A 27,522-nucleotide genomic window follows, 5' to 3' on the forward strand; every position below is an offset into this window, starting at 1 on the left:
AATGGGGCAGAAGTCATATGATGGGAACCCTTTGGACTCACATTCAAAGAGTCTCAGAAATGGAGTATGTCCTGATGTGATAAGGTCCAGTGGTTTGTGACAGATAGATAGATAGAGAGAGAGAGAGAGAGAGAGAGAGAGATAGGGCCTTCTCGGCTGTGGCCTCCTGCCTATGGAACACACTCCCAAAGGAGGTAAGATCTGCTCCCTCACTCCTGACCTTTAGAAAAAAATTAAAATCATGGTTCTGGGACTTGGCCTTCGGACAATAGATCTATGCAGCTTTTAGTGGACAAGGACTGGAACGGCGACTTGACTGATGAGATTGTTTTATGGTTTTAATAACTGTTTTGATAATTGATGATGTACTGTTTTTAATATGTTTTATGTTTATAGTGTGGTTTTACTATTGTAGTTGTAAGGCATTGATTTTTGGCCATTATCTATGTGTAAACCGCTTTGAGTTCCCCAAGGGGTGAGAAAAGCGGTATATAAATACGATAGATAGATAGATAGATAGATAGATAGATAGATAGATAGATAGACAGATAGATAGATCTACCTCTGGAATGGGTTTTTTGAGGAAGGAGGATTGGGTGAGTATTGTGGACTGACCTCCATTCTTCCTCTGCCTGCCACCACTTCCCAGAAGAGCCACAGTCTCACTGCCTGCACATCACAGAGCTGCGCAACATCACCAAAGGGTCCTGCTTCCTGGCCGACGTGGTGGTGAGCTTCTGCAGTGGGTGGTGTGCCTCCCACACCAACGTCATTCCAGAGGTATGGCAGTTGACACACAAACCCTCCTTGGGTCTTAAGATTCCCCCTGATCATGCCTGGCCTAGTTGTACTTCTCGTGACGTCTTCCTCTGTTGTGCTGCTCGTTCTCTTCCTTCAGCCTCTGTTGCCTGTGCAGTGCTTCTCTTCTATAACTCTTGAACTACTTGTTCCCTTTCTCTCGGAAGACCCCACCCCCCTTTTGTCCCTGCCTCACTCATCTCTCACACTTGCAATGTGTTGGAGGAAGCAACCTTCTCAAGCCTCCTCTATATGATATTTTTCTGTTTATAATGTGTCAATTTATAACCTGACGCATATGTCTTATTTCATTTTCAGTTTCCTTATCTCTATATACTTAAAGCAGTGGGAGGGGCTGCAGGTCATGTAAGGAAGTTAGAAACTATTGAGGCTTGTGTTTCATTTGAAAGCAAACTCTTACTAAAGAGTGCAGTATAGGGCAACATAGTTTATGAAGATTATAAGTTCAAGATACAAACTCTCTGAAATGTTACTGAAGTGTTTATCCCTGGTCAAGACATGTGCCTGTCTCTTTAAATACATGATGTTATCAATAAACACAATTTGTGATCTTGCATCATTGTCTGCTGAAAGCATCAAACAGAAACAAAATATTAGGTTGTGATACTAACAGTTCAGGGTCTATATATACCCTGATGGTTAGTGATCCTAACACAGTGGTTCTCAGTCTGTGGGTCCCCAGATGTTTTGGCCACAGTGGTCCACACTCTTGTTACATCCCGAATAGACTACTGCAACGCACTCTACGTGGGGTTGCCCTTGAAGACTGTTCAGAAACTTCAACTGATCCAGCGAGCGGCAGCCAGATTGCTCACCGGAGCGTCATACAGGGAGCACACCACCCCCCTGTTGTGTCAGCTCCATTGGCTGCCGGATCAGTTCCGAGCACAATTCAAGGTGCTGGTTTTGACCTACAAAACCCTATACGGTTCCGGTCTAGCGTATCTGTCTGAACGCATCTCCCTCTACGTCCCACCTCGGAGTTTGAGATCATCTGGGGAGGCCCTGCTCTCGACCTCACCGCTATCACAAGTGAGGTTGGTGGGGACGAGGAGCAGGGCCTTCTCAGTGGTGGCCCCTCACCCATGGAACTCCCGGGGGAAATTAGGTCATCAACATCCCTCCTCTCCTTCAGGAGTAAATTAAAGACGTGGTTGTGGGACCAGGTCTTCCGGCAATCTGACAACTAGATAAAGACAATTGGACTACTAGGACTGACAGGACTGACAAAGTGGAATTGGAATTTGGACTATGAGATGGCGAACGCTGAGCGTTAATTAGGTGAAATTGGTTTTATTGGTTTTATTGTTGTAGTGCAGAAACTGATTGTTAATTGTTTATTTGCTGCTATATTGTTTTTATTCTACTGTTATGTTTATGCTGGCATCGAATTGTGCCTTTGTAAGCCGCCCTGAGTCCCCCTCTGGGGTGAGAAGGGCGGGGTAGAAGTAACCGAAATAAATAAATAAATGAATTTGGCCTTCAACTCCCAGAAATCCTAACACCTGGTAAACTGGCTGGGATTTCTGGGAGTTGTAGGCCAAAACACCTGGTGACCAACAGGTTGAGAACCACTGTCCTAACAGGTTGTGATCCATTATCCCCAATACAATGTGCCCCACATCTTGCACGCTTGTTCTGTGTCATCTCTCCTTGTTCACCATTGTTGTGCACCGCCAGGATCATGAGCTAAGGGCTGAGAAAGGAATGGGAGGCCAACACTCATAACGAGTGTTGGCATCCCATTCCTTTCCCAGCCCTGAATGAGGTCTGCATCTTATCCTTAAGCCCTGTCTCAAGTTGGAGCTATTAAACTGAGCGGGTTTACCTTTGCCCCGACTCCGTTCTGTAGGAACCATACTTGCAGACTTCGTGCAAATGCTGCAGCTACCGCCTGGACCCAGTCAGCCCCGTGCGCATCCTGAACCTGCAATGCCAAGGTGGAGAGACGGAGCCTGTGGTCCTCCCTGTCATCCGTGCCTGCGAGTGCAGCAGCTGCCAAGGTGAGTCTGGGACCATGGTGGGCATCATGGAGCAGGCGGCCTCAGGGGTATAAAGAGCTCGAATCAGGACTCCTAAAGGACTACAGATGGTTCTGGAAGTCCCTGCATGTCACTGAAAGAGGAGGGAGAATACCTTTCTCCTGACATCAGAGGGATGCAAAGGCCATTTTGGCCAGAGTGGCAGGGCAGATGGGCCCGATGCTGTTTGTGATGTATAAACACATGATAGTGTGGCTTCTCCATTGTGGTCCCTGTGAAATACACATATATGGTATTTCCTGTGCATGTGCAGACAGCTTCAAAATCTTTGAGAAATCTTTTAGATGCTTTTAGGTGGTAGCCCCGCCCACTCTCCCCATAGAGTATATATAGCCAGTGGGAGGGCTACTGCCTCAGTTCTCTTTCATTTGTAAGTCAACTATTACTAAAGAGTGCAGTATAGGGCAACATAAGAAGTCATAGGAAGGAGGGAGCAAGCTTGTTTTCTGCTGCCCTGGAGACTAGGACACAATGGAACAATGGCTTCCACCTACAAGAAAGGAGATTCCATCTGAACATGAGGAAGAACTCCCTGACTGTGAGAGCTGTTCAGCAGTGGAACTCTCTGCCCCGGAGTGTGTTGGAGGCTCCTTCTTTGGAGGCTTTTAAGCAGAGGCTGGATGGATATCTGTCGGGGGTGCTTTGAATGCAAATTTCCTGCTTATTGGCAGAATGGAGTTGGACTGGATGTCCCACCAGGTCTCTTCCAACTCTATGATTTTATGATCTTGGAGTCCTAGTATATATAGTCTATGGGGAAAGTGGGTGGGGCTACCTCCTAACAGTGTGTAAAAGATTTCTAGAAGATTCCAAAGCTGTCTGCACATTCGCAGGAAATCCCATATGTGCGAATTTCATAGGTGACCGCTCAGAGAAACACAGCTACAAGTAAGCAACCATTACTTACATGCGCACACCTCTTCTTAGCATACATCTGCACTGTAGAATGAATGAAGTTAGGCACTATTTTAATGGTGGAGGATCAATGCTATGCGGTTCTGAGATTTGTACTTTGGTGAGGCACCGGTTGTTAGGAATTGTGGGAAATGGAATCCAAAATGCCTGGAGGGCCGAAGTTTTCCCATGCTTGTGCTAGGAAGACATTTGCAGGGAAGTATGATGCAGAATCTTGTCCATGGCATCCCCGAATGCGAGGCAGCCCAGGAGGTAACTGACCAGGCAAGGAACCCACTCGCTCCATTGTGGAAAAGAGGTCCCTCCCATCTCACCCCACTTTTGGGCCTCTTTTCTTCCCCTATGCAGGTGGCGACTTCACCAAGCGCTGAGGATGCCCCTCAAGGTGGGAGGCCTGGACATCTCCCTCTCCTTGCCCTCACTTCATGTCAGAGTGAGACCCCGAGACATTACACCACACTCAGTTCATCCTCACCTTTCTCACAAACTCAATAAAATCACCCATCAGCAGCATGAGCTTCTAAGAGTCTGGCTTTATTCTTTTCGTTGGGGAGCGAGAGGACCTGGTTTCCATAACTGTCACAAAAATATCATTGCAGATTTGATCAATGTGGATTTAATATGATGTGTGGGAATGAATGGAAGAATGGAAGGATGTATGGATGGAGTTAATAATGTTGGAGACACCAGTATAATATTAAGGCCTGCATGACTACCTGCTTGCTGGACTGTAATTAAAAGTATCTAATAAGAACTGAAAAGTAAACTCTGATAAGAACTGGGACAGTGATAACATAAATGTTTACAATGTTAAGAAGGGAGTCAACACAAGCCTTGTGTTTGTCAACACCAATCAAGAAGTCAACATCTGGCCAGGAAACTGAGATGTAGCCAGGATGGAAGACATCTATCATTCATTTACAACTTTGGGATGACATCAGCAGAATATTCCTATAAAAGACTTGATCTAATAATACTCAAATTGTGACAGACCTGAGGAGTCTGGTCCACCTGCCATGCTCTGCTCCATGGGAAGGAGAGAGAAATGGTGTATTTTGAGTGTGACAGACCTAGGGAGTTTGGTTCACCCGTCTCATTACTAAAAACATTTTCCAATTGCATTGTCCAGTCATTTCATGGGTCTAAATTTGCGAGTTACACTGCATTTGCAAAAGCTTGCTCAAAAAGCCAGGTTTTGACTTGTTTTCGAAATGTTAGGAGGGAGGGGGCTGATCCAATGTCCCTAGGAAGGGAGTTCCACAGCTGAGGGGCCACCGCTGAGAAGACCTTGTCTCTCGTCCCCGCCAACCGCAGCTGCAAAGACAGCGGGAGTGAGAGCAAGGCCTCCCCAGAAGATCTTAGAGTTCTAGAAGGTTCATAACTTCCTGACTGTGAGAGCCGTTCAGCAGTGGAACTCTCTGCCCTGGAGTGTGGTGGAGGCTCCTTCTTTGGAAGATTTTAAACAGAGGCTGGATGGCCATCTGTCAGGGGTGATTTGAATGCAACATTCCTGCTCCTTGGCAGGGGGTTGGACTGGATGGCCCATGAGGTCTCTTCCAACTCTTTGATTCTGTGATTCTATGATTTGATTCTATAAGGAGAGATGCGTTCGGACGGGTAAGCTGGGTTTAGGGGAGGGGCCTTTCAACTGCTCAGCCAGACACATCCTGGGCCTCACTAAACTACAAACCCCAGAATTCTGCAGGAGGCAGAAACCGGATTTAAAGTTGATCCATGCTCTAGTGTGATGAGGCAGCCAGACTCTGATTCAATGGCAATGAGGAAGAGCGGCTTCAAGAGCTGGGGATGTTTAGCCTGCAGAAGAGAAGGCTGAGAGGAGACATAAAGACGGCCAAGGATCAAGATGGGAGGGTAAGTCATAGGGAGGAGGGGGAAGGCTTCCTTTCTGCTGCCCTGGTGTCAGGAGTCAATTTCTGAGGGCATGAAGACATCACAAATTCATCCTGGCAGAATCCATTCTCTCTCTGTGAAATTTTGAAGACAGCAGAGGGCGCTGGAAACCTTGTATTGGAATTTGTGAAGCAACAGGTTCTAATAAGGAAACTGAGAGGAGGAGGAGGAGATGGGCAGGAAAGGTGAATCAAAGGAAGTGGTGGTGGGGAAAAGTCAGTAGTGTCTTTCTTTGCTGCAGAGATACAAGCAATATATCCATTTCAAAGCAAAACCGGCTTGTGAGTGGTTATTTAATATTGCTATATAGATCCTACAGTCTGACACTTGGACACAATGGAACGATGGCTTCAAACTACAGGAAAGGAGATTCCACCCAAAAACAAGGAAGAACTTTCTGACTGTGAGAGAGTTGTTCAGCAGTGGAACTCTCTGCCCCAGAGTGTGGTGGAGGCTCCTTCTTTAGAGGCTTTTAAGCAGAGGCTGGATGGCCATCTGTTGGGGGTGCTTTGAATGAGATTTTCATGCTTCTTGGAGGAATGGGGTTGGACAGGATGGCTCACCAGGTCTCTTCCAACTCTAGGACTTGATGATCCTATGATTTACACCCCGCATTAAAAGCATTTCAATACAATGTAACATCTTTGGTGGCCAGGTACATTCCCCAATGTGCCTATAACACAAGAGCTCGCTAATTTATTGCAAATGAAACTGAACATTCTCCTTGTTTGCCTCACTGGAGAAGAGTGACCACACCACCAGCCCACTTGGACACTGTGTCACAATCGAGAAGTCAGGACCAAGTAGTCCAGGATGCTGTGCTGTTGCTGGCTGGGCTGAGACATGTGCAGTGAGCCCACCTACACACCTATTGATGGGAATTCCTTCTCTTTCTTCGTCTGGTTGGCTAGTCTTCCAGGAACTCATTAACTCAATCTAGTTACGCAAAACTTAAAATCTGGGAATTCTCCTATGGAAAGCACATGCAGCCCTTGCACTTCAGATGAGTATTGAGGTCTCCAAAATCTAAATGGTGATTAAAGACCCAGGAGCTGTGACCACCTGGAAACGCAGCCATGCTGGATTCAACTATGACACTTTCAAAGAGTCGGAAACATGGCAACTGGAGCATCCTGGGGGCCAGTGGGAAGGGGTCCACCAGCCTCTTCTGATTGCTTAAGTTGACCTTCCTCCTGCCCGCCATTTTCATGCTGCTCAGTCAGGACCTTCTTGGTGGTGGCCTCCACCTCCAGCCTTTTCTTGCTCGGCTTCAGTTCCCCGGATGCGGAGGGGTGAGCGCGTCGTCTATGGGCAGCCAGGCTGCGCATGCGTGGGAAGGTCTGCCCACAGTCGGCACAGATGACCTGGGCGGGGGCCTCGTGTTTCTGGTGGTGGGAGAGCAGGGCTTTGCGCAGGCGGAAGCGCTCCCCGCACTGGGCACAAGCGAAGGGCCTCTCCCCGGTGTGGAGGCGCAGGTGCAGCTTGAGGGTGATGCGGTCCTTGAAGCTGCGAGCGCACTCTGGGCAGGGGTAGGGGCGCTCGCCAGTGTGGAGGCGCTCGTGGCTGAGGAGGTGGTGCTTCTGGGTGAAGCGCTTCTGGCACACGCCGCAGGAGAAGGGCTTCTCGCCCGTGTGGACACGTTGGTGGATGACCAAGTGGTGCCTGTGACTAAAAGCTTTGCCACACTCGGGACAGGAGAAGGGCTTTGCCCCCGTGTGCACCGCCTGGTGCATCACCACGCCGACACGGTCCTTGAAGGTCTTGCCACACTCGGGGCAAGGGAAGGGCCGGTCCCCAGAGTGGCCCCGCTGGTGGGCCTGCATGTGGTGCTTCTGGGTGAAGCGCTTGCCGCATTCGGGGCAGGGGAAGGGGCGCTCGCCCGTGTGCGTCCGCTGGTGCGTCATCAGGTGGTGTTTGTGGGTGAAGAGCTTGCCACACTCCGTGCAGGCCAGGGGCGGCTCCCCCGAGTGGACCTTGCGCTGGTGCGTCCGGAGCAGCTTCTGCAGGCGGAAGGCGGCACCGCACTCCTCGCAGGTGAAGGGCCGCTCCTGGCCGTGCACACGCATGTGCGTGCCCAGGTGCTGGCGGTGGGTGAAGCGGCGCCCGCACTCCCCGCAGACGAAAGGCCGCTCTCCCGTGTGGACACGCTGGTGCGCAAGGCAAGCGGCTGGGCTCTTGAAGCCCTTCCCGCAGATCAAGCAGGCGAGAGGGAAGGCTTCGGCCTCGGGCCCTTGGCCCCAAACTGGCCAGTGAGCCTCCTTGGCCCACCTGTCCACCTGAGCTCCGTCGGGAAAGCTTTTGCCCTCAACCTTCCATCCCTGGAGGAAAAACCTCTCGAGGAACAACCTTCCCATGCCTTCTGCACCAACATGCCTGGCCTCTTCCTCCTTCACTTCCTCCTTCACTTCCTCCTTCATTTCCTCCTTTACTCTGATGTCACAGACAGCTAAAAGAATGAAAAAGGAAATAAGAGGGAAACGGGTTACAGACCGTTCTTGTGAAAGCAGAGATTGCAAACTAAGACCCAAGAGAGAGAGAGAGGGTTGAATTTTCATTCCTGTCCCAATTTTTCCCATCCTGGAAGTGACTGTTTCTGTTTTCAATTCTTTTTGTTTTGAGGAGGAAAGATCACGATTTGTGGCATTGTTTTGGGGGAAAAAAAGCCAATTGTTATTTTTTTAGAGATGGTTTTGCACTACTTTGAGTGATTTTCTGGGGAGAAAAAAAAATCTTCATACATTGGTTTGAAAGAAATATTTGGATCGGTGGGTTGTTGTAGGTTTTTTTCAGGCTATATGGTCATGTTCTAGAGGCATTCTCTCCTGACGTTTCGCCTGCATCTCCAGGCAATGCTAATCAAGGTGGTCAGTTTAAACATTCACACCTAGCTCCAGCAGACAAGAGTCCTTTGCCCCACCCTGGTCATTCCACAGATATATAAACCCTTTCCCCTAGTTCCAACAGACCTCACTACCTCTGAGGATGCTTGCCATAGATGCAGGCAAAACGTCAGGAGAGAATGCCTCTAGAACATGGCCTTATAGCCCGAAAAAACTTACAACAACCCAGTGATTCCGGCCATGAAAGCCTTCGACAATACAATATTTGGATCCTTGAAAACAAGAGTAGGCAACAGCAGGGTCCATTATGTTAAAAATGGCATATTCTTGCTTTACGGGGATGGGAAGAGTATTTGAAAATATTCCCAGAAAGATAGAAAAATATTTTCTAGGTGGATGAGAATTTTCTCCATTTGGGATGTGTTCTGTGCAAAAATTCACATATGGTAATTTTGTGCAGAAAAAAGACAATTCTGATAGAAAACCGCATTTGCTGCAAGGCAGAGGGTATTTCAAAGCAGAAATATTAATTTCTGCAGAGAACGGATTATGTTTTCTGCAGAAAACAACCACATGTGAATTTTGCGCAGAATAAATTCTGAATTGCGCATAGCCTTTGAAAACAGTGTGTTCCAGGGAGACTGGCAACAGATATGCTTTCAAACTTCCTTGAGTACCAAGGGAGGCGATGAGCTGGAAGTTCTGCCGCATGACGTCCCGGTAGAGTTCCTGCTGCCACTCCGCCAGCTCTTCCCATTCCTCTTGCGAGAAATAGATTGTGACGTCCTGCAACGCTGCCAGCGAGGCCTGGAACGAAAAGAGGAAAGGCAGGTTGGAAATGTTATTTATTTATTTCATAGAATCATAGAATCAAAGAGTTGGAAGAGACCTCATGGGCCATCCAGTCCAACCCCATCCTGCCAAGAAGCAGGAATATTGCATTCAAAGCACCCCTGACAGATGGCCATCCAGCCTCTGCTTAAAAGCCTCCAAAGAAGGAGCCTCCACCACACTCTGGGGCAGAGAGTTCCACTGCTGAACGGCTCTCACAGTCAGGAAGTTCTTCCTCATGTTCAGATGGAATCTCCTCTCTTGTAGTTTGAAGCCACTGTTCCGCGTCCTAGTCTCCAGGGAAGCAGAAAACAAGCTTGCTCCCTCCTCCCTGTGGCTTCCTCTCACATATTTATACATGGCTATCATGTCCCCTCTCAGCCTTCTCTTCTTCAGGCTAAACATGCCCAGCTCCTTGAGCCGCTCCTCATAGGGCTTGTTATTTATTTACAGCTTTTTTATTCGGCCCTTCTCCTCACCCCGCAGGGGACTCAGGGCGGATTACAGTGCACACATATACGGCAAACATTCAATGCCGATTTTTGACATACAAACATATACAGACATACACAGAGGCTATTTAACTTTTTCTGGCCACCAGGGGAGCTGTCGCTTTCATCGTCCATCTGCGACACTGATGAAGCACTTCCACATTCCCCGCATGCTTCCCCGCTGGAATGCTTTGCTGGAGTCTTATTTATGGCCTCATAAATCAGTTAATTTTGCCTCCCCACACTTTTTAAGGTGGTACCTTATTTTTCTACTTGACAGATGCAACTGTTTTTTGGGTTGCAAAGGTTGACAACAGGCTACACAATTGGTTGGAAACCCACTCCAACCCGGGCTGGCTTCGAACTCATGACCTTTTGGCCAGAGTGATCTTAATGTAGCTGACACTCAGTCAGCTGCACCACAATCCCGGTGCCTCCTTGCCCTTGATAAATACAACCAACCACCATGTGGATTCCAGTTATCAGCACCCCGTTACACAAATAGTGGCTTTGGACTCTGCTCCGAACATTTGAGGAACTACCCAACCCCCTGAGGTCTCTCTCCCAAACAGATTCAGCATCTTGAAAATTCAGATTAGAAACCCAAGTGGTTCAGTGATTTGTGGATGCCGGCAAACAGGAGTGGTTGAATAACCAAGTGCTTCTAAATATCTAGACTCAGAAAACAAGGAGAGAAGAGTCTCCAAGGGAGGAAGCAAACATATATATTGAGCAAAACATAAAACAAGGGTCAAGGACTGTCTCACATTGGGATATACTCTGTTTCTGAGACTCTTTGAATGCGATTCAGGTTCTATCATATGACATTTGTCAGTAATCTGCTGGAATCTGTCTGTGCAAAACATCTCAGAAACGGAGTAATGGTACACAGAGTTCTAATTTATTTATTTACAGCATTTATTTATATCCCGCCCTTCTCACCCTGAAGGGGATTCAGGGCGAATCACAGAACATATACTTGGCAAACATTCAATGCCGTTAGACAGACAGCACCGATAACAGATAGAGGTATGTGTCGGCATTTTCCCCAACTTCGGTGTCCTGGAGGTTGTCCTCGATTCTGGCCACAGGGTGGTGCTGTTGCTCCATCCTCTATGATAAAGAGCCCTTGATCACAGACTTCCTTCCTTTGATCACTGACATTTTCTGGTATTTTCTTTATGGTGCCGTAAAATACCTCCCTGCTTAAGCGGTGCCTGATTTCTCTACTCACAGCTCACAGCTCACAGCAGTACAAGTTAGGTGGCCATTAAGCTGGGCTGAAGGTCGGGTGCTCACCCCGACCCGGGCTTCCAACTGCCAACCTTTCGATTGGTGTGATCTTATTGCTGCCGTTTCCATCCTAAATATCTCAGTGTCACCTTAGATCGAACACTAGCATATAGAAAACACTGCTTGAACACGAAGCACGAAGTAGCTGCACACAATAACATCCTGCGGAAACTTACTGGCAGCACATGGGGTGTAGACCCAAAATTAATATGAACATCAGCCCTGGCCTTGTCTGACTCAATTGCCGAGTCTGCTTGCCCTGTTTGGCTTAGGTCTGCCCACGCACAACAGGGGAACATAGCATTGAACCAAACATTCAGAATAATCACTGGATGTCTTAAACCTACACCTGTTGATAAACTCTACAAGCTAGCTGACATTGCCCCACCCCGCTGATGTGAGATGGGAAGTTGCTGCTAAATGAGAGAAAAATAAGGTTGAACCCCGTGAAAGCCACCCACTGCATGGCTACCAGCCTCCTCCCAGTAGATGCAAATCAAGGGAAAGGTTCATGAGAACTGCCAGCGTACCTGTCCGAACGTATCTCCTTCTATGTCCCACCTTGGAGTTTAAGATCTTCTGGGGAGGCCCTACTCTCAGCCCCACCTCTATCACAAGTGAGGCTGGTGGGGACGAGGGACGGGTCCTTCTCAGTGGTGGCCCCTCACCTGTGGAATTCATTCCCCGAGGAAATTAGGTCATCAGCATCCCTCCTCTCCCTCAGACGGAAGCTGAAAACATGGATATGGGACCAGGCCTTTTGGGTAATCTGTCAGACTGATAAGGTAATGACGACCAGAATTTGGGAAGGACTATGGTAATGCTGAATGGACTTACGGATTTTAGAACTCGGTGAACGTTGGCCACTAGATTGGCTTTTTAGTTGTTATTGTATTAATTGAATGTTTTAATTATTCTGGTTATTGCTGTCATGTATTTTATCTGATGAGTTGTTGGCATCGAATTGTGCCGGTTGTAAGCCGTCCTGAGTCCCTCCCCCCCCCCCCCCCAGGGTTGAGAAGGGCGGGGTAGAAGTGCCCGAAATAAATAAATAATAAATACCACTCCTCTTGGCATCACCCCAGCAACAGCAAGGGTCTCCCTCTGGGCAGCTCAACCAGGAAACCCCAACTGGATGGCCCCCCACAATGGAGGGTCTTCCTCCAAGAGCAAACCAAAAATGGGCAACTTGGAAGTCCCTGAACAGACTCAGAAGCGGAGTGGGCAGATCAAAAGGGAACCTGGCAAAACAGCATGACGCAGAAGATTCCCACACCTTGTGTGACTGTGGAGCAGAACAGACAACTCTGCATCTGCATGCTTGTCCACTATGCCCTGCCTCATCATCATCATCATCATCATCATCATCATCATTATCATATATTGGAGTCCTCGTGGACAACAAGTTAAACATGAGCCAACAATGTGATGTGGCGGCAAAAAAAGCCAACGGGATTTTGGCCTGCATCAAGAGGAGGAGCATAGTGTCTAGATCCAGGGAAGTTGTGCTCCCCATGTTCTATTCCGCTTTGGTTAGACCACTTTACCTGGAATATTGTGTCCAGTTCTGGGCACTACAATTCAAGAGAGATATTGACTCTAAGCTGGAATGCGTCCAGAGGAGGGTGACTAAAATGATCAAAGGTCTGGAGAACAAGCCCTATGAGGAGCGGCTTAAGGAGCTGGGCATGTTTAGCCTGAAGAAGAGAAGGCTGAGAGGAGATATGGTGAGGACCATGTATAAATAGGTGAGAGGAAGCCACAGGGAGGAGGAGGGAGCAAACTTCCTTTCTGCTTCCCTGGAGACTAGGACGCAATGGAAGAATGACTTCAAACTACAAGAGAGGAGATTCCATCTGAACATGAGGAAGAACTTCCTGACTATGAGAGCCGTTCAGCAGTGGAACTCTCTGCCCCGGAGTGTGGTGGAGGCTCCTTCTTTGGAAGCTCTTAAACAGAGGCTGGATGGGCATCTGTCAGGGGTGATTTGAATGCAATATTCCTGCTACTTGGCAGAATGGGGTTGGACTGGATGGTCCATCCAGGAGGTCTCTTCTAACTCTTTGATTCTAGGATTCTATCATCGTCATCATCATAATCAGAAGACGCTTCCTTCTTGAGAGGAGAGCAATGTCCACTCTTGATAAAATCGTAAAGAGCAGAGACATCAGACTGGCAACCAAGATCCATTGCCTAGTCCAAGCCATGGTCTTCCCTGTAGTCACCTATGGATGTGAGAGCTGGACCTTCGGGTAGGCTGAGCGAAGGAAGAGAGATGCTTTTGAACTGTGGTGTTGGAGGAAAGTGCTGAGAGTGCCTTGGACTGCGAGAAGATCCAACCAGTCCATCCTCCAGGAAAGAAAGCCCGGCTGCTCACTGGAGGGAAGGAGACCAGAGGGAAAGTGGAAGTACTTTGGCCACATCATGAGGAGACAGCAAAGCCTAGAGAAGGGAATGATGCTGGGGAAAGTGGAAGGCAAAAGGAAGAGGGGCCGACCAAGAGCAAGGTGGATGAATGGCATCCTTGAAGTGACTGGACGAACCTTGAAGGAGCTGGGGGTGGTGACGGCCAACAGGGAGCTCTGGCGTGGGTTGGTCCATGAGGTCACGAAGAGTTGGAGATGACTGAACAAATGAACAACAATCATCATTATATGTAAACCCCACTTGCCTGGTTTCCAACAAACCTCACAACCTCTGAGGATGCTTGTCACAAATGGAGGCGAAACGTCAGGAGAGAATGCTTCTGGAATTTGGCCAGACAGGCCGAAAAACCTACAACAACCCAGTGATTCCAGCAATGAAAGTCTTGGAAAACTCAAATGTCGGAGTTTAAAATGGACTGGGCAGGCCAGCTGTAGGAGAGGGGCCTTGGGGAGAGCCTTGGGGGCTGGGAGCTGGCCCAGGGGTCCGGCCTCTCCCCCTGCTGCCCACTCTGCCCTGTCCAGCCGGAGCCCAGGCCAAGCCCAGGGGAACTGAGGGGTGTCCTGGGCTGCAAAGCTGGCCTTGGGGGCCTCTTTCCCGAGCCAACCCTTTGGACCCCGCCTGGAAAGTCTGGGCAGCCTCCTTCCTGCTCCCCGGTGTGGCCTCCCCTAGTTGGCCCTTCGGACCCCTGGACACCCGCCTCCCGCCCGGGTCGCTTCTTTCCTACCGGGACCAGCATCTTCCTGCCTTCCTTGCTTGCTTCCTTCCTTCCTTCGTCAGAGGGGAGGAAGAGGAAGAGGAGGAGAAGGAAGGACTTTCCGCAGCGTCGCTGTCCGAAGGCGAGCCCCCTCCGCGGCTCCTCCCTCTCGGCTCTCCGGACACGGACGTGTCCGGAGAGCCGAGAGGGAGGAGCCGCGGAGGGGGCTCGCCTTCGGACAGCGACGCCGCGGAGGGATCCCTTTCCCACAAAGCAGGAGGAGAGACCCTTCGCGCCCCCCCCCCCAAGCTCCCTTGCTTCCAAACACTGGCCCCGCCCTCCTGTCAAATCTGGAAGCACACCAGGCATCCACCAGTTTGCCCAGGGCGGAGAGAGAGATGAGGTCCAGTGGGGATCCTGTCTCCACCCCAATTGGGGCTCCACTCATTGAGAGAGTCAGTCATACCCGTCTGTCATTCAGGAGAGGTCTCCACATGATTCATCGTTGAGTTGGAGAGATAGGTGGACGGATGGACAGACGGATAGGTAGACATATGAATAGATGGATGGATGTATAGATGTATAGATAGATGAATAGATAGATAGATGGATGGATGGATGGATAGATAGACAGACAGGCAGACAGGCAGACAGACAAACATATGATACATAGATGGATGGATGAATATTTATTTATTTACTATATTTGTATACCGCCTTTCTCAGCCCATGGGCAACTCAATAGATAAATAGATAGATAGATAGATAGATAGATAGATAGATAGACATATGAATACATGGATAGATAGATAAATGGATGGATAGATAGATAGATAGGTAGACAGACAAACATATGGATAGATGGATGGATGGATGCATGGATGGATGGATAGATGTATAGATAGATGTATAGATAGACAGATAGATAGATAGAGATAGATAGATAGGTAAATAGACAGACAGACAGACAGATATGTGGATATATGTATGTATGTATGTATGGATGGATGGATGTATAGATGGATGGATGGATGGATGGATGGATAGATAGATAGATAGACATGAATAGATGGATGGATGGATAGATAGATAGATATGAATAGATGGATGGATAGATAGACAAATATATGGATAGATGGATGGATAGATAGATAGACATGAATAGATGGATAGATAGATGGAAAGATGGATGAATGGATAGACATATGAATAGATGGATGGATAGATAGACGGACAAATATATGGATAGATGGATGGATGGATGGATGGATAGATGGATGGAAAGATGGATGGAAAGATGGATGGATGGATAGACATATGAATAGATGGATGGATAGATAGACGGACAAATATATGGATAGATGGATGGATGGATGGATGGATGGATAGATGGATGGAAAGATGGATGGAAAGATGGATGGATGGATAGACATATGAATAGATGGATGGATAGATAGACAGACAAATATATGGATAGATGGATGGATGGATAGATGGATGGAAAGATGGATGGATGGATAGACATATGAATAGATGGATGGATAGATAGACAGACAAATATATTGATGTTTAGATGGATTAGATGGATGGATGGATGGATGGATAGATCGACAGAGGTGTGGATAGATAGGCGGCTGAATGAATGGATGGACGGATAGATAAATAGATAGACAGACAGATGAATATATGGATAGATGGATGGATAGATAGATATATGAATACATAGATGTATAGATAGATGGATAGACAAATGGATAGACAGATGTATGGATACATAGATATAGATGGATGGATGGATGGATGGATGGATACATAGCACACTTTGAGAATTGCTGCTCTATCAAGAGACACAAATTTGGTATGTATATACTTGATTCTCTAGTCTATCATCTGTCAATCAAGATAGATAAATTTGATAAATGTATATTTTATTATTTATCTAATTATTTTCCTATCAAGGTAGATGAATGGGTATATAGGGAGTCTTTTCTGAATTTTGGGGGTAAAAAATTCAAAACTTTATGAAACTTCCACATTTTTGTAAGTACTTCGTAAATGGCAGGCGTGCGTGCACATTTAGGAAAACATTACTGTCAGTGGGGAAACTTGAGGGGCTTCTCTCTCCCTCATTTTTTGTGCTATCCTGATGAAAGTTGCTACAGTTGTAGAACACATTTACCACTGTTAGCTCACCAAATTTCAGAATGTTTGACTTATCTGTGGATTTTTGGCAAATTTTCAAAGTTTTTATTAAAAGCATTTCTAAAAGGAAATTTGTTCCTGGTTTGACAGTGTTGTTTCCGGTTTCATTGTGTGCCTGTTAGGAATTGTGGGAGTTGAAGTTCAAAACACCTGGAGGGCCAAAGTTTGCCCATGCCAGATCTAGACTGACCGCCTTCTCCCAGGCAGAAACGCACGATCCAAACTCTCCTGACATCCAATGAATATGCTTCCCCTATTGACACACAACCTAATAACTACAATTTACCACGGATTCATTACTTACTTACTTTAGGCTTTTGAAGACCCTTCCACTGTGATTTTCAGTGTTTTTTGGAGCGAAGGACATAGATAGCTTTGGTTGGTGTCTTGTATCCAACTTTGGTGTCGATTCGCCCAGTGGTTTTTGAGTTCTGTTAATCCCACAAACGAACATTACATTTTTATTTATATAGATAGACTGACTAAACGCTATAGCTTGCTGCTGCAGCCCAATGCATTCTGGGAAATGTAGTTTAGCCCACGCATATGACTTAAATAAAATTACTATAAATGGGGCTCCTATTCCCCTCATTTTTAAAGCAATTGGGGTGAAAGTTGCCACAATAGTAGAACACATTTTCCACCCTTTGCTTATCAAGTTTAATAACATTTCACTAATCCATGGAATTTTTTTGGAATTTTCCAAGTTTTTAAAAACAACATTTATTTGGTGATCACAGCCTCTGCCTCCCCCTCCCTCAGCCCTGATTGGCTGGAGAGACATGTCAACAGGTTTGGCTTTGCCTCTCAGCAGGGCTTAGTTTCCCTGTGAATTTTAACTCCATCATAGCTACATCCGAACATAGCTGAGGCTTAAGAATCTAAGGCTCTTTTTTATTCCAATTCTTAATATCAGGGGCAGGCATGTCAGAACTCTCTTCAACAGTGCAAAACATCTGAACTAGATCCATTGGGTTGCCTCTAAAGACTGCCCGAAAGCTTCAACTAGTCGAAAGATGGGCATGTTCTGCAGTTGTTGGTGGTTGGTGGTGGTAGGCCTAGGGGTTCGTGATGGAAGGGTTAATGCAAGTCTTAGTTCTAAAGGGTTGAGTAATCTGTAAGTAAGAATTCATGGGTGAAAGCAATTAAGAGTGGAGGTATACAAGAGATAAGTTGCAGCTGGACGTTTCTGGATATAAGGAGCAAGAGTTATTTATTTATTTATTTATTTATTTATTTCGTGTACTTCTACCCCGCCCTTCTCAACCCCGAGGGGGGACTCAGGGCGGCTTACAAACAGGCACAATTCGATGCCTACACAATAATACAAAAACATATAAAAACAGCAATTAACCAGCAATTAAACAGTTATAACAATTAAAACAATCAATATATATCACAATCAATAAAGCCTTGGAACTGATCTTTGGGAGAAAAGTATTTGTCTTATCTTGGTGGTAGATGCTGCTGGTTTCCCCCCAGGTTTGTGGCTTTTCGGTGTCCTGACCTGTCTCCTGAACCTTTGGGATCCTGGAACCTTGAATCTTTGGACTGCCTTTTAACTACGGTATAGACTCTTGATCCCTGGACTTTGCTCATTGAACTCTCAGCGTTTGACTACTGGACTGGACCTTTTGACTATGGACTTATCTTGAACTTGCAACAGTGTTTGCTGTTTTTGTTTTATATTCTGTGGCTGAGTGCTATCTTTGTGTTTTATGTTTTGGACTATTAAAACAGCCAGAAAGTAAGTGCTGTTTTAATTAAATTGTTTAACACAAACTGGGAGTTTGGTTCATCTCTACCTGAATAAGGCAGAGCCCTGGCAAAGTGACAGAATACTTTCACCTCAAAGATCAGTTCCAAGGCTCGCTTCTTATATCCAGAAACATCCAGCTGCAACCCATCTCTTGTATACCTCCACTCTTAATTCCTTTCACACATGAACTCTTACTTACAGATTACTCAACCCTTTAGAATTAAGACTTGCAGAACATGATACATGACAGGCAATCAGGTTGCTCATGGGAGCGGGGTACAGGGAGCGCACAACTCCCTTGCTACACCAGCTCCACTGGTGAAACACTGCCTCCTGAGCATAGAAAAATTCCCTTTTTTTTTGGACCACAATGCACTGAGTCTTGGACTCCTCCATGCTCTTGGAAATATTAGAAGATAAATTACATGAGAATCTGACAAATGACAGGAAAATCAAGCAAATTACACGAACAATCAGAACACCTCACACAGAGGAGTGTATAGACTTTAATAACGCTTCTGGACACACAGTTTTAATTACCTGATTTTCCCCTTCTTCAAATCTATATCTAGTACGATTGATTGATTTAAAAAAAATGGCTCAAAACTCATTTCGGCTGTAGGGGGCACTGGTGGTTCGAGTCTAAAGTGAATTCCAATTTTCACAGAAAAAAATGTTCAAAACTTTTCAAAACTTCAGAGACTTCCGAATCCTTTCGTTAATGGTTTGAAAGTGTTATTTCCTGTTTCATTAGGTGGTCTTTACTTTGAAAGTAGTTGTTTTACTCCAGAAGTGGGGGGAAACAAGCGGAGGAAATTCCTTCCTTCTCTGGTTTAAAACTGGCTTCTCTGGCTTGAGCCAAGGCCAGGAAATTCCTTCCTTCTCTGGTTAAAAACTGGCTTCTCTGGCTTGAGCCGAGGTCAGGAAATTCTTTACTTCTCTGGCTTTAAAACTGGCTTCTCTGGCTTGAGCCAAGGCCAGCAAATTCCTTCCTTCTCTGGTTTAAAACTAGCTTCTCTGGCTTGAGCTGAGGCCAGCAAATTCCTTCCTTCTCTGGTTTAAAACTGGCTTCTCTGGCTTGAGCCGAGGCCAGGAAATTCCTTCCTTCTCTGGTTAAAAACTGGCTTCTCTGGCTTGAGCCGAGGCCAGGAAATTCCTTCCTTCTCTGGTTAAAAACTGGCTTCTCTGGCTTGAGCCGAGGCCAGCAAATTCCTTCCTTCTCTGGTTTAAAACTGGCTTCTCTGGCTTGAGCCAAGGCCAGGAAATTCCTTCCTTCTCTGGTTTAAAACTGGTTTCTCTGGCTTGAGCCGAGGCCAGGAAATTCCTTCCTTCTCTGGTTTAAAACTGGCTTCTCTGGCTTGAGCCGAGGCCAAAAAAATCCTTCCTTCTCTGGTTTAAAACTGGTTTCTCAGGCTTGAGCCGAGGCCAGGGACCAGAAGAAGGAAAAGCTAAATATTTCCGACTCACTTCATAAGTCATAACAAAAATGGCGGAAAAAGCTTCAGAAGGACAAAGGGACTTCCGGTTTTTAAAAAAGCTTCGATATCGCTTCAAAAAGGTAATTTTAACAAAATTATTATGAATAATGGGTTATCCGAAGCGACTCTATCCATGCCTAATATCTAGCTTTTCAGCCCATCGAAAACACACCAAGGCCATGTAATGAGAAAAAAGACAACATAGAGACCAAGACATAACAGTCCTTAGCTCTCCTTCTCCACCCAAACACATACACACAGACACACAAAGCACCAAAACTATAAATAAAACTCTTTCAAAAAAGGCAGAACATTATTGTTTTGTGGACAAAACAAGAGAGAAGAGCCCAAAATGCCACAAGCTTTAGCTTATGGAGCACCGTTATTTGAGACTCAAACTCAAATCTGAGCACATTTTCTGCCCTGTAGGAGTAGACCGAACACCCTCCAGAGAAGTCTCCGGGCCACCTCTTTCCATACGGATTCTCTCAGGTTGCAAACACAACAGAGGATCCACCGGATTACATCTTCCCATGTGGATTCCCTGAAACAGTTATTATTGCTGTTCCCATTATCCTTGCGGCAGGTGCACATTCAGCATGGAGCCTAGACCTTCGCCCTTTGTTGTGGGCTCTGTGCAGTCCAGACCACATTGTCTTCTATGGATTCTCCAAAGCTGCATGACCGCTTTTGCAAAATCCGATTGCTCCAGCACCGAGCCCAGATCCGAGGGAACCTTTAAGCTGGAAGACCAGGTGGAAAGCCCACGAACCCCTCTGACCACATCTTTGTTGGAAGACTTCCTGAAGCTACTCAATCCATACCATCCAAGGAGACAAGTTCTATTTGCCTGTAAATGCCGTCCAGATCTGAGACTGAAAACAAAACTGAGAATTTTGGATTCTCAAACGTTGTTATCCTAGAACCACAGGGTTGGAAGCGACCCTCAAGGCCATCAATCTGACCCCCTTCTGCCAGGCAGCAAGGTTCCATGTAAGCCCTCCTCAAAGACCTCCAAGGGCGACTCCACTGGACTTCACTGGGCAGTCAATATTCCACTAGAGTTGGAAGGGCCCTCCAGTCCAACATCCTGACACTCAGGAACACACAATCCAAGCCCTCCTGAGAGATAGCCATCCAGCCTATGCTTAAAAGCCTCCAGAGAGGGAGACCCCACCAAAATGGGAGCTTCATCATTGCAGAGGGAGAGGCCCATGGAACTTCTGGTGGCGCATGAGGTGGTTCTTGTGGACAAAGCTCTTCTCGCAGTCGCTGCAGGGGTAGGGCTTCTCCTCCAGGTGGGTCTTCTGGTGTTCCCGGAGGTAGACCTTCTCCCGGAAGCTTCTCCCGCAGGTCCAGCACATGAAAGGCTTCTCCCCAGTGTGGATCCTCTGATGGACAGTCAGGCTGCTCTTGCCCCGGAAGCTCTTCCCGCAGTCCAAGCAGGCGAAGGGCTTCTCCCCGGTGTGGATGCGCTCGTGGTACTTGAGGGTCCGCTTAGCCCGGAAGGTCTTGCCACACTCCTGGCAGGGGAAGGGCTTCTCTCCAGTATGGATCCTCTGATGATCCTTCAGGTACATCTTCTCCCGGAAGCTCCTCCCGCACTCCCAGCAGATGAAAGGCTTCTCCCCGGAGTGGATGTTCTGGTGGACGGTCAGGCTGCTCTTGTCCCGGAAGGTCTTCCCGCAGTCCTGGCACGGATAGGGCTTCTCACCCAGGTGGATCCTCCGGTGGTATCTCAGCGTCTTCCTGTCCCGGAAGGTCTTCCCACATTCCTCGCAAGGGAAGGGTTTCTCTCCCGTGTGGATCCTCTGGTGACTCATGAGGTTGCTTTTCTGCACAAAGGTCTTTCCACAATCATTGCAAACGTAGGGTTTCACCCCGGTGTGGATCCTTTGGTGAAGAGTAAAATGGCTCCGAGTCCGGAAGCTCCGGCCACACTCCTCGCAATGGTAGGGCCGCTCTCCCGCGTGGATCCTCTGGTGGTCCCTGAGGTAATGTTTGTCCCTGAAGCTTTTCCCGCATTCCTGACAGATGCAACGCTTCTCCCCGGTGTGGATCCTCTGGTGGACGATGAGCTTGCTCTTCTCCCGGAAGGATTTCCCACACATGTCGCAAGTGAAGGGCTTCTCTCCCGTGTGGATTCGCTCGTGGACCCGAAGGTCGCTCTTGTCCCGGAACGCCTTCCCACATTCAGCACACGCGTGGGGCTTGTCGCCCAAGTGGATGCTCCGCTGGTGCCGGTCCAGTTCCTTCTTCCCCCGAAAGAACTGCTCACAAAGCGGACAGGGGTAGGGGCCCCCCATTGGGACGGATGGTGCCTCCAGGGCAGGGGGGTGCTCCTCGGGCACAAACTCCTCCTCCTCCTCCTCCTCAGGGTCCATTTGGTGCTTGCGGCCCAGGCGGGATGAAGTCTCAGGCAACCCATCCACCAGACACGCCCGACGGTCTGCAAGGGCACTTTCATCTTCCGAAGTGTTCCAGAACATCCCATCGGAAGAAAGCAAGTAGAGGTCATTCCCTGGGATGTAAAAAGATGTAAAAAGCAAGGAAGTCAGGATGAGTGAGGATTGGTTATGTGTTGCCTACCTCCTCTCCAACCTATTATGGTCATCATTATTAACTAGTTTTTCCTCTCCCAGAAGAGACTCAAAGCGGCAAACCCAGGATGACAGGAGACAAATCTACACACAAATCTACACTATTTTGGACTGATTCGACCCCCCCCCCCCATAATTTGTATTCAGAAATAAAGAAAACATAGTAAAAAAAACCCAGATATAATACAAACCCCCACAATTTTTACACTATATATTGCTAAAATTAAGCAGCTGCCTAAGTACTGTGTTTCCCCAAAAATAAGACACAACCTTATATTTATTTTTCCTCAAGAAGACACACAATGGCTTATTTTCAGGGGATGTTTTATTTATGAAGTATGGTACAACAATCTGCCTTTATGGGATGATCTCTCTGGATTCAGGAGCAGACTGCTTGCTGAAGCATTCCCCCTATCTATCCCCTGCGGTTTGTGTGGGGCAGGAGAAACCCAAAGACTGTTGCTGGTCAATGCTGGGGAGCAGCAGCTTTACTGTTGTCTGTGGGGGGGGGGGGGGGGTAGTGAGAGAGACCAATGGACTGTTGCTGGTTTGTGCTGGGGGAGAGAGACCCACGGTGCTGAGTAAAACAGCAGCCACAGCTTTACTTCTTCCCCCTGAGGACACACAATTCCTAAAGCAAAAGCTCTACTTCTTCCCCCTGAGGACACACAATTCCTAAAGCAAAAGCTCTACTTCTTCCCCGTGAGGACACACAATTCCTAAAGCAAAAGCTTTACTTCTTCCTCCTGAGGACACACAATTCCTAAAGCAAAAGCTTTACTTCTTCCCCCTGAGGACACACAATTCCTAAAGCAAAAGCTTTACTTCTTACATGCAGAGACACAAGGACTTTAATAGGGAATGGGGAAGGAGTTCCTATTTACCCAACGAGACGAGCATCTTGTAGTTCTCCATCATCACCTCCCAGTGGAGCTCCCTTTGCCCGTCACTCAGCATCTCCCACTCTTGTGGGGAGAAAGAGATGGCCACGTCCTCAAAGGTCAGCATCTCCTGCAGAAAAATGGGGACGATAGCAGCAGTAAATGGGATGAAATACCATTGCATTTCCCTCTCCCAAGTTCCCCAAAATGGCCCAGATCCTCAGCTCCAGGTGGCACGGTACTGGGGAAGGAACTATGCTGCGGCCCACCTGAGCAGAAGCCTCTTCTTCTGCCATCGTGCCTGTCCTTCCTGGGAGGCAAATGGGGAGAGACGTTGGACCCAGAAACACTATGACGTTGACCGTTCTGTGCGTCCCAAGATGCCTAGAAGAAACCAGGAAACAAATCCATCTGTGGCCATTGAACAGGAGAGATATGATGAAAAGACATTATTATTATTATTATTATTATTATTATTATTATTATTATAATATTAGCTGCACCCGGCCACGCGTTACTGCAGCCCTCAGAAAACAGAAGATTTCTGGACATGAAACAATCTGCGCTAGGGAACTTCTCCCACCAAAGGTTTCTTGCTGGCTGGTAGAAGCCAGGCTTTTAAGGTGCTAGGCTATTCAAAGGTAATCCAGGTGGGCAATTGCAACATTCACACTTGACTCAAGTAGAAATGGAGGGGGGAAGGGCCCTAGAGTTGTTTTCACGCATGCACTGTAATGTCTTTTGGGGTTTTTAAGTCCTTTCCTCTGTTTTTGTTTTTTTGAGGGATGGTCACTTGTTGGCCTGATAAGTGTCTTGTGGCCCAGTCTGTGTATATGTGTTTTGTGTGTGTATGTCTGTATATATGTATGTGTCTCTACCAAAGCCAATATTGACACCGAAATACAACACCGCTTGAGCTCTGCAAGTGCAGCAGTTTTCCGAATGAAGCAGAGAGTGCTTGACGACTGGGACATCTGTAAGGAGACCAAGGGGCTTGTTTATAGAGCTATTCCCCTCCCAACTCTGCTCTATGCCTGTGAGACGTGGACTGTCTACAGACGTCACATGCAACTCCTGGAACAATTCTATCAGCGCTGCCTCCAAAAAATCCTGCAAATCTCTTGGGAAGACAAGCGGACAAACGTCAGTGTGCTGGAAGAACCAAAGACCACCAGCATTGAAGCAATGGTCCTCCGCCATCAACAGCTGGAAACTGGGAAGCCCTTGCACTTGAGCACTCCAGCTGGAGGTCAGCTGTGACCAGCAGTGCTGCAGAATTCAAAGAGGCACAAATGGAGAGCGAAAAGGAGAAATTTCTCAAGAGGAAGGCACATCAAGCCAACCCCGACCGGGACCGCCTTCCACCTGGAAAATGATATCCTCACTGCAGGAGAAGACGCAGATCAAGAAGAGGGCTCCACAGCCACCTACGGACCCACTCCCAGGACACCAATCTTGGAGGACAATCCTACCCAGACAAGGGATCGCCTAAGTAAGTGGCATTTGTCCTCGCAAAGACATTTCACACTCCCTTGCATATGGGGGATGGCTGGTCATGCGGGACTGGATTGGATACAAAAGTTGCCTACGTTACACTGTGTAGCAATGGCACTGTGATAAAGTGTGTCCTATTGTTTCTATTTCATTTCCTCACTGCGGAAGGGTTCGCCTCTACCTGGGCCGACCTTGGGAGAGAGGGATGCAGGAGCCCTTCTTTCTCCCAAGCTGCGGACCCAGTTGACACACCTGGTTATGGTTAAACCCTTGAGCTGGCAGGCCTGAAGACTGACAGGTCAGCAGTTTGAATCCAGGGAGAATGGGGTGAGCTCCCGTCTGTCAGCTCCAGCTCCCCATGTAGGGACATAAGAGAAGGGTGGTAAAAACATCAAACATCCAGGCAACGTCCCCTGAGGTGAGCTCCCGTCTGTCAGCTCCAGCTCCCCATGTGGGGACATAAGAGAAGGGTGGTAAAAAACATCAAACATCCAGGCAACGTCCCCTGGGGTGAGCTCCCGTCTGTCAGCTCCAGCTCCCCATGTGGGGACATAAGAGAAGGGTGGTAAAAAAACATCAAACATCCAGGCAACGTCCCCTGGGGTGAGCACCCGTCTGTCAGTTCCAGCTCCCCATGTGGGGACATAAGAGAAGGGTGGTAAAAAACATCAAACATCCAGGCAACGTCCCCTGGGGTGAGCTCCCGTCTGTCAGCTCCAGCTCCAGCTCCCCATGTGGGGATATAAGAGAAGGGTGGTAAAAAACATCAAACATCCAGGCAACGTCCCCTGGGGTGAGCTCCCGTCTGTCAGCCAGAAGCGACTTGCAGTTTCTCAAGTTGTTCCTGACATGACATTTTCTAAAAAATTGCAGTTTCTCAAGTCACACCTGACATGAGATTATATATATATATATATATATATATATATAAGATTGGAAGAGATTGGAAGAGACCACATGGGTCATCTAGTCCAACCCCCTTCTGCCATTCAGGAAAAGCACAATCAAAGCACCGACAGATGGCCATCCAGTGCCTATTCAAAAGCCTCCAAGGAAGGAGCTTCCATCAGACCTAGGACGTGGAGTAATGGCCTCAAATTACAGGAAAGGAGATTCCACTTGAACATTAGGAAGAACTTCCTGACTGTGAGAGCTGTTCAGCAGTGGAACTCTCTGCCTCGGAGTGTGGTGGAGGCTCCTTCTTTGGAAGCTTTGAAACAGAGGCTGGGTGGCCATCTGTTGGGGGTGATTTGAATGCAATATTCCTGCTTCTTGGCAGAATGGGGTTGGACTGGATGGCCCACCAGGTCTCTTCCAACTGTAGAATTCTATGATTCTATGACTCTGAGGCAGAGAGTTCCACTGCTGAACAGTTCTTCTTACAGTCAGGAAGTCCTTCCTAGCAAAGTTCAGGTGGAATTTCCTTTCCTGTCATTTGAACCCATGGCTCCAAGCCAGTTTCAATGTGATTTTCCTCCTCCAGCCATTAGTTTAGAGGAGTCTTGCTCTCCTTAGCTGAGGATGTTTCTGAAGGCAAGGAGTCATATACTTGGGTGTCATCTGCATACTGACATCATCCTTCCCATAACTCCGCGTGATCTCTCCCAGGGGTTTCATGGAAACGTTAAAGAGCGTTTGGGATAGCATGGCACCTTCTGGGTCGGCACAAGCTGGGGGCTGCTGGGGGTCAGACTAGATGACCCCTGGGGGGGGGGGGCTATTCCAACAATTATGTTTCCAAAGGGGAAAGGATGTTTTAAGAATGAGTGTGTGCAAAGGGCAGACCCCCATATTAAGCTTCTATTTATTGGGGGGGTGTTCTCTTGCACCCCCAGTTTTTTTTGGGGGGGGGTCTTCCTCCTCCCATCTTCTGTCCCACAATTGTGGGTCCCCCCCCCCACTTTGAGCATGCATGACCCCCTCCTCCATCATGCTCCCCTCCCCTTGCAAAACATACCTCCCCCCCCAATAATTGCTGCCCCCAAATCACCATCCAGCCCCTTCTTGCATCAGAGGGATGTTGGGGGTCCTTCTGGCCAGGGCTCCCTTTGTCCACAAACTCTATGGTTGCTCCTCCAGCCCTCCCTTCCATGAATACTCTATAGTGCCCCCCCCCCCTTCAACGTCACTTCCTTTTTGTCTTCTCTGGGAATGGGGAATCCCTGCTTTTAACCCTAAGGATGCAATAGAGAACCCCGGGCTCCCCCTGCTGGCCCTTCTGTGGAATGCAGTCCCACTTTCAACCAATGCCATCAGTGCATTTCTCATTATGTTTGGAAAGCAAATCAATATTTGAATGAATACAAGATATTTAGTAAATTTAGATATTTAGTGAGGTTGAATGGGCCTTAAGAAGCACTGCTAACAACAAGGCAGTTGGAGATGATGGGATCCCAACCAAAGTGTTTAAAATCTTGAAAGAGGATGCTGTCAAGGTGATGCATGCCATGTGCCAGCAAATACGGAAAATAGGCTTGGGTAACCATGGAAAAAATTGGTTCTAAACTCATTTCCTTTTTAGGGGGACCTTGCGTTTCGTTTTTTTAAAGAATTCCGAAATTTTCCTTTAAAAAAGTCCGAAATATACGAAATTTTGTAAAATTATGAATCGATTCGTTAATGGCGGACGCGAATGTGCAATATGCTAAAAAAACCTCCAAATGGGACCGGGGGAACTTCTGAAGCTTCCCTCTCCCTCTGTTGTTGACTGTTGGTGTGATAATTTATTTTTTTATCACTGATAAAACAAACAACAACTATAAAACTTGCACCAGACATACGGAAATAATTACGAAACAATTTTGAAACAATTTTGAAACAATTACGAAACAATTATGAAACAATA

At 47.4% G+C, this 27,522-nt stretch overlaps 2 protein-coding genes across 2 annotated transcripts in view; one reads left to right on the plus strand and one right to left on the minus strand.

Annotated features, from left to right (window-relative positions):
- The window catches only part of LOC132779722 (SCO-spondin-like), a 165,375-nt gene extending 161,228 nt beyond the window's left edge, over window positions 1-4,147 (plus strand). Inside the window, exons 105-107 of the mRNA XM_067470583.1 lie at window positions 650-780; window positions 2,672-2,822; window positions 4,125-4,147. Of these exons, the coding sequence (XP_067326684.1) occupies window positions 650-780; window positions 2,672-2,822; window positions 4,125-4,147 (305 nt within the window). The remainder of the gene's footprint in view (window positions 1-649; window positions 781-2,671; window positions 2,823-4,124) is intronic.
- Window positions 4,148-4,289: 142 nt separating this feature from the next.
- On the minus strand, window positions 4,290-26,770 carry LOC132779721 (zinc finger protein 420-like). The gene is made up of 7 exons (XM_067470584.1): window positions 26,668-26,770; window positions 23,453-23,567; window positions 23,187-23,313; window positions 20,899-22,223; window positions 14,294-14,524; window positions 9,205-9,334; window positions 4,290-8,133 (listed from the first exon to the last, which is right to left on the minus strand). The coding sequence occupies exons 1-7, from the start codon at window positions 26,685-26,687 to the stop codon at window positions 6,788-6,790; spliced, it is 3,294 nt and encodes a 1,097-aa protein (XP_067326685.1). The 5' UTR covers window positions 26,688-26,770; the 3' UTR covers window positions 4,290-6,787.
- Window positions 26,771-27,522: the final 752 nt, after the last annotated feature.

This window comes from Anolis sagrei, chromosome 6 (genome assembly GCF_037176765.1).
Source record: "Anolis sagrei isolate rAnoSag1 chromosome 6, rAnoSag1.mat, whole genome shotgun sequence".
NCBI lineage: Eukaryota > Metazoa > Chordata > Lepidosauria > Squamata > Dactyloidae > Anolis > Anolis sagrei.